Source organism: Crassostrea angulata, chromosome 4, assembly GCF_025612915.1.
Source record: "Crassostrea angulata isolate pt1a10 chromosome 4, ASM2561291v2, whole genome shotgun sequence".
Lineage (NCBI taxonomy): Eukaryota > Metazoa > Mollusca > Bivalvia > Ostreida > Ostreidae > Magallana > Magallana angulata.
This window is the reverse complement of record NC_069114.1, coordinates 8322439-8334977: the sequence shown is the minus strand read 5'-3', so window position 1 is coordinate 8334977 and position 12539 is coordinate 8322439. Positions and strand designations below refer to the sequence as shown.

The following is a 12539-nucleotide window of genomic DNA, read 5'->3' as shown; positions in this document are numbered from 1 at the left end:
AACAATGCCTTCTATTAGTGAATTACAAATGAAATGTACCTCTCTCTCTTTCTCTTCAAGCACCTGATGTCTAAAACAAAATGTTTAAAGTGTCCGATTAAGATGACGTCAAAAACATTAAGATAAGATCACGGAAGAAACTCTATCTAAATGTTTAAAATGTCTGATAAAGATGGAGTAAAAACTTTCAGACAAGATCATGAAAAGAACTTTATCTAAATTTTTAAAGTGTCCTAAAAGATAAGTCAAAAACTTTAAGATCACGGAAGAAATTTATATACCGATCCTCCAATTCTTACGCTATAAAATGAATATACTACAGACACAGTGTATGAACGATTGTGTACATTTTTGGGTAGCGCTTTTTGTCGAAGCAAATAAACAAATAGATGAGGTAGCTATAGCTCTGATTTTAATCAAATGAAATGATAAATGGATGTAAAAAAGAAAAAAAACTTCCGTAAGAATTCAGTATAAACTGGCACAAGTATATAAAGTTGTATTCCTTTGGCAACATGATTTTCAACGAACGTTTTGACAATCAATATCCGAGGTCACATTCCAAAATTTAAATGTTTTTATGTACACCGTACGAGATACACCCACTGAATAGGGGACAGGTAGAGGTAGATATATACCTCAAGAGAGTAATCTGACCTGGAGTTTGATATCATTGCAAATAAAAGTATGGACAAATACCTGTCGACGAGAGGATTAATAAAAAAAAAAAATCTACCAACACATATATTATAAATAATGTTTTAATTTTGTAATGTTAGTTTCATAAATAAATCGTATTTATTTTTCGAAGAGAAAAATAAAAGTTTATGCACGGACGGCTGTATTCAAAAAGCAAATTCATCGGAGGAAAATAACGAAAGGACGTCATTTTGGATATCGCCTCGCTTCATTAGCTGTTTTCTTATTGATATTGTGAAACTAGTCATACATGAATGCGTCGATTTTGTATAAATGATTTCTTCATTCATAGTTCACCTCTGCAGAAAACATATGTACGGTATTTGAAATTTCTGTAACTTTTATTGTTGCAGGAAAGTCAAGAAATTGTTGATATTGAATGTTTACCATTTTTACGCTAGAAATAGCATTAGTTTTTGTTATACTTTCATGTTAAATACTGAAATCTGATTGGTTAAGACGCAGTTCAAAATCCGTTCTATTACTCTCAGCGTAAGCAACGCACTTAGCAACGGGTAACATTACAAATTGTTACATGCGCGAAAATTATGCGCGTACAGTTCGCTGTAGAATTCACGTTATTCCTATATAAAAGCAGTAAAATTTTCTTAAAAATTAAGACATTCAGTATAACAAAATAAATAGTGCCTGTTTGGGAGGATAACAGTTGAAATTGACACCCCTCGAAAACCATTGTCAACCTCCGCTTCGCGTCGGTTGACAATGGTTTTCTTGGGGTGTCAATTTCAAATGTTACCCGGCACTATTTATATATTATTATAATTTCATGTTAAATACTGAAATCTGATTGGCTTAGACGCAGTTGATAAACCCTTCTATCACCCTCAGCGTTAGCATCGCACTTGGCAACGGGTAACACAAAAAATGTTACATGCGTGTAAATTATGCGCGTACGGTTCGCCGTAGAATTCACATCATTCCTAAAGGAGTCAGTTATGCGTTTGAAGTAATGCGAATAAATAAAAAGTTTATTTAAGCGTGCGCCCGAGTATGATTGATTAAAAAAAACAAACGACGACGGAAAACATGTTCGCAAATGTGGAAGAGTCCCAAATAGCTAAATTATCTGATGAGAAAGACTCTGTTAGTACTAAACGTACTATTAAGAGGTCTGTCAATCTATTCCGCATCTTCCTGATAAAAAAAAAGGAAGCGGGGAATTTGAGGGTCTATCAGTGTCTATCCAAGCAAGAACTCAACAAGAATATTAAGACATTCAGTATAATTAAATTGTTAGTGCCCGTTTGGGAGGGTAACAGTTGAAATTGACACCCCGAGAAAACCATTGTCAACCGACGCGAAGCGGAGGTTGACAATGGTTTTCGAGGGGTTTCAATTTCAACTGTTACCCTCCCAAACGGGCACTATTTATATAGTGAAACATGTATACGTAAATAGATTGAAACGGATATGTGATGCTACAGAAGAAACATATATATATATATATATATATATATACACACACACACATACACAGTGTAAAATGAAGTAAGGAACCTTCGAAAGTTGTGACCACTTTTGACCGAAGAAATAAACTTCTTGTGCACCACAGTTTTACAACAATGCACATTATGGGTCATAAAGAGAACGCCAAAGAACAAAATTATTGTAGATTTTGATAAAATAAACACCTGTTACCATTTTATTTAGCTAATATCCATACTAATTAATTTATATTAACAATGTTAACACGTCGACCAGTCTGATTAATATTGCCGACTTCATAGTCACATCTTCGTCTATTACATCGTTTTTTATCCGTACTGTTGGCTCAAACCTGTACGACTGAATGGTAAAATTCTTTTAATTTAGTTAACATCGAAAAAAAACCCAAAACATTGATGGTGAATAAATGTAAAAACTTCAAAGGGGATAATTCTAACCCTACCATTTGTTTACAATCAGATGTTCAAAGAATGTCGCATGTGACGTCACCGTACCACGCTAATTAACGAGTCTTCATATGATCCGGGCTATGATTTAAATTGATTTTATGGCTAATTGAAGCATTTTAATCAACATTAAAATCCATGGGCCATCCGACGGGGGTATGGGGGCCGCGTTAGGCACCAATTGGGGTTTAGGGGTATCGCCCCGGTAGAGGGTGGCGAAGCCCCCCCCCCCCCCCCCCCCACCGGGAAAAATTGATGTTTATGTTTTTATGATATATTGTGATGAATTTCAAGTAAGTTTGATGGGTCTTTTAGGATTTTTAAATGCCATTTCTGAAACAACCAATTTCATTTTTTTTAATAAAATGAAAAATATAAAAGAACCTTTTTATTTAATTTTCATCATTAATGATTCTTAGTACTGAAAAATGTCATTTGACAATTTTTTAAGGCTTCATACAACAGAGTAATTGATATTAAACAGAATACATAATTCCTCATCCTTTTGATTTTATCGATTTAATTCTTGAAAGTTGTTGAGCTAAACTAAAGGATGCAAACTTATATGAACATTACTGAGCTGGGGCAGTTCACTTGGACTGGGAATGACGAAAAACGTTGCCGTTGGCATCAGGAGTTAACATCTTGGTCTGTTCTTGTAAGTCAGAGACGTCTGCCGAGTCTTCGGATGGAAACGTTTATGTCGTTTAATTTGTGAGGAACAGAAGTTTTCGTTGTTTTGGATCAGTTGGCCCAATACCAATCTTCGCCTTTGGATGCATATCGAAATAAATAATCACATTTTTTAAAGAAAAAAATCAATATTACATATTAAACATTTTACTGGAGTATATCTTTCATATGCTTATTATTTAAATCATTACATCTAATATTAATAAATCTAATTGACTCAGTATTCGGAAAATAATTTCCAGCGTAATCTAAACGAAGGAAATATTCCGTATACAATATTAGTCTTGATCAACCAGACGCTCTGCTGATGTAAAGAACATACGCGACTACAAAGCGTCTAATTGAACGAAGTAACAGCCTGCTCAGATACGTCACACGATTGGTCAAACTTCCACAAGAGTTCGTTTGCTCTCTGTAGATGAGGCCTCGATGGGGAGTATGACGATCGGTCAGCTTGAACATAGATCTACAGAACGGTCCTAATATGCATCAAGAGTTTCGACGCGCAGTTTTGCATCTTACAGCGCCATATATGTATGACATGCACCAGACCGACCCCTTTTTAAAGTTTTAGTGCGTCATTTGCAAACATTGTGCACCAATGGCGCAAAAGCGCAGCCCCAAGTGATCCCTGTTAAGCTTTCATATGCACATGAGTGCTAAACAAAAAACAGGTATATCTAATAGGTTTAGGATTAATGAGATTTAAAAGCGGAGTACTGGTACAAATATTTGCATTGGATACAAGTATTTATATTGACAAGTGGACTAGAAACTTTATAAACAAGCATTCTGAGAGTATTGCATAAGCAATACACGTCCCCTACCGGTTTGTATTATTCTATGAAAGCTTCCAAGCACACAACTATTTCAGAGCTATTGTAAACGAGATGTCATGCTTTAATCAGAGATAAAAGAACAGAGGAAATTGAAATTATTTATATAGTTGATATAGAAATTAAATAGGAAATAGGTAAAATAGTACTCTTTATTTCATCTCCGGTAATTTCGCCAAGTCTATTCTGTATTCGCTGGTAAAAATTTGTGAAAACAATGCACTGTTATGCACAATATCATTTCTTACCGTCTTCTGTACCCCGAATCAAACCAAACAGTTAAACAGCCCAACCCGACAACGAACCCGATTGTAATAATAATACAAAAAAACCCTGCCGATTAAATTTACAACACAATGCTTGACACTATTTTATAGAATTCATTTGTTTGTTAGAAATGATAAAAGGAATGGTACAGGAAGAGGAATGGTACAAGTAACGCACAGTATACTGACTACATACTGACCTCGTTTATGCAGTTACACACCGAACCCTAGTCTGGTACCCTTCCCACAATTCCGTTCGCGCACTCTCTACATTGAGGTCAGGCACCGGTTAATTTGAACACATGTAATTGCGCAATTCAAAATGGCGGACAAAGTAAGTGTGCGACTCGCATAAAGAACGTGTCTCTTCTCTCTAGTGAAATGGTTTTAGTATTATTTATTTGCCTTATTGTTTTCCTATGTTGATTTTATTATGTTTCCTTTTATTATTTTGCCGTGTCACGCATCTAGAATCGCCGAAACACCTAGAATTCATAATGTAAACAAATGGAGTGTACCAACGGTGGTAAACTTTGGCAGCTATTATTCTTTAACCCAGAGACCGACATCTAAATTGTGGTACAGCATCAGTTACAAGAGGGATCAAACTTTTCGTTGACGCATGGGTCATTTATTGTCGCGTTGTTTTTAATCCATTAATTTGCTCTGATTGTAGGTAATCATTCCTTTACTGTATGCATCGCTTTTTTCTATATAAAAATACATTTTAATCCCTTAAAAATATGAATGTAAATGTAAAAACGTAGTGTCACTCAATTCTTTGAATCTGTTTTACTCAGGAGACTTGTGGGTTCGAATCCCACACTGCTTAAATATAATTTAAAGCAGTTATAATGGTTTAGTCTCCTTTTCTTCCCTCAGCTCTCACATCAGACAATATTTTTGTTCACTTAGCAGTATTAAATGATAGTTTTTGATAGTGTTTAATAGGCCCAGTACTGCCATGTTCCTGACTACAGATAAATGGTTAATGGACCCAGGTTCGAATCCTAGTCTGGTTCTTTTAAGTGATTTATTCCACGCTGTTACATTATGTGCCATGTTTTGATAGCCAGGACCAGATAGCTCTGCCAGTAGAGCACCTAAATAGTAATTCAGGGGGTTCACGTTCAAATCCTGGTTTGGCCAATCATTAAATCTCCCATCTTGTTCCTTCATACTAAATGCTATGTTGGTTATTTAATAAGCCGTCTTTTAATTTCATGTGTCCTCTTTATTTTGATTTTGATTTACATGCGTCTTTTTTATTTATGACTGAGTTATCATGTGTCCTCTCTGGGTTTTCATGTGTCTTTTTGATTTATAATTGGTTTTTCATTTGTCTTTTTCATTTTTCTCTCTTTATAGATATTGAAGATATACCGCATTCTGCTCTAACCAATGTATTTAGCACCACAAACTCGTACAAATTGTGTAGAATAAATTTGAATATATATCTATAAACATGTCAAGAGTCACAACTTCTAATTAATTTTGCATTTTGTTTTGTATTTGATAATGAATTGTTTTATTTTACTGGAAGAGCTCTTGAACTTAAATGGTAAATATTGTTGCAGGAATATCCTTTCTTTATATCCTTTCACAATTATTCATTGTGCAAGTCCCCAGTGAGAACACGCCAGTCAAAAAGACCCAGAGGTACCCCTACAGGAGCAACTCCACTGCAGCCCCATAAGGTTTTTCAGAAATAAAATCTTTATCTTACAATCTAATTCATTTGAAATAATACACTTATAATGTTGATTTGAGCTGCAATTATATGAACTAATCAACTTTGCATTAACTGTTATATATGAATAATTCTATTGATTTATGACAGTTCGCCAAGGAAAATGCACGGAATCAACAGTGGACTCAGGAAGAAAGAGGCACTCTAAGGACTTATGTAACTAAGAACTGTGGAGTGCCTCTTTCTAACTCTGAGGAGTTCTGGCAGAATTGTGCCATACACCTCTCTGAAGTGCATGGTTGGTTAAGAACCGGTATGTTGTTCAGAATTATTGACATATAAGATTACAGTGTATGTGTCAACTCCTTTTTTTCCACAGGCACTGGTGTACTTATTGAATATAACTGTAATTTAATGCAAAAATGCTATATAATTGAAAAAGGATAAATATCTTTTGACATCTTTCTGAACATGATACACTGTTTATCAAATTTGTATTTGATCTTTTTGCGTCAAGTTATGAAAAATAATGTTTTCAATATTCATAAATTTTATATTCTTCTTAATTCAAAGGAGACTCGTGTAGACAACAATACAAGAGGAACAAGTCCTTGTTTTTGGAGCTATCAGATCAACCTTCTATAACATCTGTTTTCACACAGACACCACCTATTTGTAGCCACAGCAAATCAACTTTTACAGAACCTGAAGTTCCAGTTGTGATGTATTTAATTCAATATCTGATTTTCTATTATATATACTTATGCATATCATAATACATTTGTTAGTATCATATTATCACATAAATGATCATACTGAGTAGGATGTATGCCTCTGATTGATGAAACTAATTATTTGACCAACCCCATATCTATTATAAAAAAGGGGGTGAAATTACATTTTGAAAAAAATAATTTTTGATAAATTTGACACTTATATAGGAGTTCAACATATACCATACAACAAGCAGACCATAGCATTAGCCTTCAAGACAGAGCAGATCTTTTAAGCACAGTTACTCATGGTAATGCCAATGACATTGCAGCGAAAGTTATGGCAATCAAACAAACGCGAAAGGAAGTAGAAAAAATCGTCAAAGATGGTATCAATTCAGACACTGCCTTTATTACAAATAATAAGTCTGTTTTGTATAACAAGTCTTTTGAAGATTTGCAGTCGTTTCAGTGGGTTGATGTTGTTGGTGAAATGGATGTTTGCCAGCCTACTTTAGCAAATATATTGCTTACTGTTATGTCAAGAAATAAGGTGACGACAGACAGTCTCTCAGAAAACTTGGTGCCAAAACTTGGACTGATCTACAGCATATTAATGCAGGAACGGTACCATAAGCTGAGTTTGGTTCAGAGAGTTCTGGCTATTGTGCTGAAAGATGAACAGACTCATGAAAAGGTAAAAAGCCTAGTCATAATTGCTAGTTATGAATGTCATGGTGCTATATTGTTAGCTCTGATAATTTCTTAAATGTGCTGGTACATTTTTAACTATTGGTTAACAGCAAACAATATTACTTGAAAATCATTAAATATACCCTGACATTTTTTGTATTTTCATCATTATGCATGTTCCTGTTGGTAAATCAGAATCTGTGATCTGACCTAGATATTAGAACTTCCATCTAAACTTACTCTGCACTTTAAATACTCAGTACCTACCCTTCCCTTGTTGTCTGTGTTGCAATATCTCTTGTATGTAATAAATTGCATGTACTACTTGATATAGATGTATGTCTGCTTTACTGTGAGCATCAACTAACAGTCTTATGGAAACTTGTGGGTTCAAATCCCACCACTGCTTATTTGAATGGTTAAAAGTAGTGTATATTACTTGGCAAAGTCTCCATTCTTTATTTAATCTCTTTCTTATTCCTTTTCTTTATAATAATTTTTTTCTCTCTTTAAACTTATTCTTTTTGTATATTTTTTAATTTTATCATTATTATTTTTGCATTTCATAGATTATCTTGACATCTAATGACTCTCGTATGATTTTAATTGAGTTTGTTTTGTTTTTCAATAGCTACTTAAGTTGGTGTCTTCCTGGAGCATACCAAGTAAATCGATGACAATACAGTGACATTTATTGAATAAATGTCAATTTTTATGAATGGTCCTTTTAAGATTTGAATGCCTGTCTTTTAAATATTGCCTTATATGATCATACATCTATATATTTATTCATTCAAAAAAACAACTAAACATTATACATATGCTTTTTAGTAAATGATAATAATTTTTTCAAAAATTATTTAAGGTATTTGATCGATTGGAACCCATCGGCATAACAAGCTCCTACTCCACATTATAGCTGCAGATCTGTAGCTCTCTGGTTGAAAAAATTCGGATAGACAAACCATTTGGGTCCATTTGGGTAAATCGACACACCCGAGATCTCGCTACTAGGTAAACATGGCTGTCATAAGGCGAGTTTTTTAAAACGATGACATTCCAAGGCGAAGGATGGCCGTTGTGAACCATTGAAAGGAAAACAAAGTTAGCAGAGTTAGGGTAAACTATATGTTTAATTAATAAATCCAATTTTTAGGCGGTTGAATGCTTTTAAAGTCGGATATAATTCCCGAAGCGAGCGACACAAAAATGGCGGCGTAAATCGGAGGTTTTTACAACGCTTGGAACTGTAGCTCTCTGGTTTGTCTATCCGAATTTTTTCAACCAGAGAGCTACAGATCTGCAGCTATGAGGGTCATAGAGGAAGTTGGTGATAGGTGTTATGAAAACATTCTTAATGAACTAAAGAATGGAAAAAAGTATCGTCTCATAGGTGACAATGTGAATTTTCGTGTTGGAAAAAAGTTTCAAAGTAGCAATGAAAAGCAAAGTCAACAGTACCACTGGTTTGCATCGTGTGCTATTATTCAAAATTGTGAATTTTCTCAATACTCTGATGTCCCTCAAGGACCAGTTAGAGGTCTTGATCTGACACTTATATTACCATCTGAATCTGATATTGCTGCTCTGAAGACTAATTATACCTGTCACATTGCCAAAGTAGCTAAAGAACTTATTCCAGCATTGTCCTTTCTTGCTACAACTGATATTAGGCCTGAATACCCAGACATTATTCAAAAGAAAAATGGATCCATTCTCCTTCCTGTCCAACCTTTAAATGAGCAATGCTACAGCGATGTAGTCAAAATTTTGGACTCTTATCAAGAATTTGTTACAGAAATAAATGAAAAATCAGAAACCAGTTTCGACTCTATCCAAATTGGTGGTGATCAGTTAACACGGGAAAGATTTTCAGGTGCAAAAACTCTTAAAGGTGGTGCATACACAGCCAAGGAAAGATTTGAGAATCTATATCCCATCAGTTTTGAACTATTCCATACATCAATGAACCTTCTTGAATTGATGTTTAAAGTACTTTTTAAGAAGAAAACATTTGATAAAGGGACATTAAATGGAGAAAAAGTCAAGTTAAACAGATCCTCTGTACATGAAGATGTAAAAAATCATTATGATGATGACAAGGACTTTGTTGTGAGTTTTGTAAAATCCTACATAGCTGCCGCTCTAATGGAGTTTTTTGGCATTAAAGACAGGGCTTCAACATTGACCAAAAACAAACCTCCATCCGACCTGTCAGAACTGAAAAAATGGCAGGAAGAAGTCCTTGAAACTTTCCTTGATGAATGTATATTCAAGAGAGATCAGCAAATTACCTGCACACACAAAACTTTAAATTTGATGTTACCAGATGGGACACAGATTCAGATTCACATCCCATTATCAAATCCCCAAAATCAAAGTACTACAAATCAAAATACAAAAGATGATGTATATAAGTATGGAGTGTTAGTGATGGAATTGGGATTAATGTTCCTAGAATTTCAGGATGTTTGCAAATCCCCAGATAGAGCTAGACTGATGACTGTTATGAAATGTATGATGATGATGTTTAAAACGGTGAACAATAACTCAAAATATGCTTTGGAAATTTTGCGTTTCCTTTGCTTTCACCAGGCATCATATAGCCTTCAGACTTCATATCAGTCAATTTATGGTCTGTTTGTGAATACACAGGGGAAACTAGACTCATCTATCACTGCAGATCTGCATATGGAGCATATGGTCAAAAAGACCAAAAGTATGCTTAAAAGCCTAGGATCAAACAAAACACCTGAAATTATTGTTAAAAGATCAAAAGCGTTAGCTGGAATGGATGCCATCTCTCATCATTATGACACAGACACTAATGTAATTTTGAGATCTCATCACCACAAATTGAAAAATGAAAATGACGATGAAATAAAAATGATACAAGATGTAATGGAAGTCAATCCATTTGTCTATACACCAGGAAGGAGTTTTGAATTTTTCAAAGGACTAACTAGTCCTCTTCTGTTCTCTATCAATGACAATAAATACAAGGCCTGGGTGGAACATCATAAAAGTATACTGGACTATGACTCTGGAAAGTAGGCTGCATGAAACATATGTAAGTACATGTTCTTTATATAGACAGATTTACACCTTATATATACATGCATATACTTGTAAATGGGTTAAATATAGCAGTCATCATATTATACCTCCTTTCATTTGCTGTTTAAGTACAGGCAAATGGGTTTTGAAGTTATTAAAATATATATAGATTCTGAAGCTTCTGTCAAAATACAACAATCTGTGAATTTACAATTGATTTTACTATTATGAATATAACTTGCCAATTGAAAAAAAAATGCTAAGGATAGAATTCTTCATTAATAAGTCCTTAAATATGAATTTCAATGTGACAGTCATCATAATGTGCTCATATACTAATCATACTTATTATTCTAGTTTAGTATATCCTGGTTTCATTAATATTCATGCATATTAAGCAAGAATCACAGTTTAAAGGATACATATAAACATTTGTGGCAAATCAATGTGTTATTAGAACTTGGAATTGCAAAATGAAGAAAGAAAATAAGTTAACTGACATAAAGCAATATAAACATACACAATGTATCCATCCATTTACAGCATGTACTGTACAGTGTTCAGTCATTTTGAAATGATGATAAGATAGCAAAAAGTGAACTAGGAACTGACTCAGGAACACTTGAATTTAGCAATTTAGAAAGATATGATTCATCTTTAATGAATTCAAAACAATCAACAATAATCTGGACTTTTTCTTCAGACATAATAAATCCTAACTCTCCTGAAGGGTCAGCATTTATGTATGTCTGAAGAGAAAGTCTAACATAATGCCTTTGTTCCAGCGAAGGAACCTTAAAACCAATAACATTTGCTCCTTCCTTACAACAAACATCGCAACAGTTATCCACACTTTCAAAGGGTGCATCAAAATATGCAGATAGATGCTGTCTCCTGCATGACTTTGATCTAATGAACTCTATCATACTGTTATCAATAAGCTTCTCTGCTAAATCAGAGTTATTGAAATATAACTTGGCTTCTGCTGCCTGGCCATCTCTTCCAGCTCGTCCAACCTCTTGTACATAGACTGTTCAAAAATAGAGTGAATATGGTAAAGGTATTAATCATTGAAATACTGTTATTTAATGAATCAGAAGGTTATGCAAACTAGGACCTGATTTGATTAACTCTTCTTCTTAAGATTACCTTCTGGACTGGTTGGTGGGCCAGAATGAATTACATGCTTCACATTTCGAAGGTCGGCACCCATTCCCAGAGCAACAGTGGCCAACACAACTTTAACCTTCTTGTTGCTTTTTAAGTCCTCAATAATTTGTGAATTTACCTATTAGGTATTGATAGAAATACCAACAGAAATTCTTACTCAAAGCCATCAAATTGTTGTACATAATTTTGATTATGTAGAGGTAGACTATTTATTAAGGTATTCATTGATATAATATCTAGTTCTGAAGAAAATTAAGACACAAATAAGGATAGATATCTAAGCATGCATTGGGTAAATTTTCATCAAAGTACTTTGTAAATTATTTCAACACTTTAAATATTTCTTGGTCCTGAATTTTTAGCTTAATGTACCAGTACACGTACAAGATGCATGAAGGTACCTAGTACATTACCGGTACACAATTGACTGATTATGCATGTATAATTTCAAGTAGCAACCAGCAATTCATGTTGCACAGCTCTCTAGCTTGTTAAGCTGAGATTTTGGAATATCAATAAGTGTGACATAGCTCGATAATCTACCTTTCTATATTCATCAAGTGTTTATTGTTGGAAACTATGAATTAAAATTACAATTTTTTCCTCATTTTGTTATACACAGAAATAAAGCACACTGGTTATTACATCATAAAGAAATTGTAAATCTTAGAGTAAAACATACATTTTCAGGTTGCGTTGAGTGATACTGTACGACACGGCTGTTTTCTGGACAAGGAGTACCATTATACATCTCCTCTTTCAGTATGCGTTTTGCTAGATCATACCCATAAGCACACCATTTAAGCTTG

General features: G+C 34.1%; 1 protein-coding gene and 1 pseudogene across 1 annotated transcript; one reads left to right on the top strand and one right to left on the bottom strand.

Moving 5' to 3' along the window:
- Positions 1–4729: 4729 nt before the first annotated feature.
- Positions 4730–10654, top strand: LOC128180638 (uncharacterized; annotated as a pseudogene).
- Positions 10655–11120: 466 nt separating this feature from the next.
- LOC128180380 (ATP-dependent DNA helicase RecQ-like) lies at positions 11121–11773 on the bottom strand. Its single transcript, XM_052848448.1, has 2 exons — positions 11710–11773; positions 11121–11590 (listed from the first exon to the last, which is right to left on the bottom strand). Exons 1-2 carry the CDS (start codon positions 11771–11773, stop codon positions 11121–11123), a joined length of 534 nt encoding a protein of 177 aa, XP_052704408.1.
- Between the last annotated feature and the right edge of the window lie 766 nt (positions 11774–12539).

Excerpts from the sequence above, each read along its gene's own strand:
- LOC128180380 (XM_052848448.1), bottom strand. The coding sequence starts at position 11,773 with ATGGGTGCCGACCTTCGAAATGTGAAGCATGTAATTCATTCTGGCCCA. Across the intron at positions 11,591-11,709 it reads CCCACCAACCAGTCCAGAAG|TCTATGTACAAGAGGTTGGA; the intron begins GTAATCTTAAGA and ends ATTTTTGAACAG.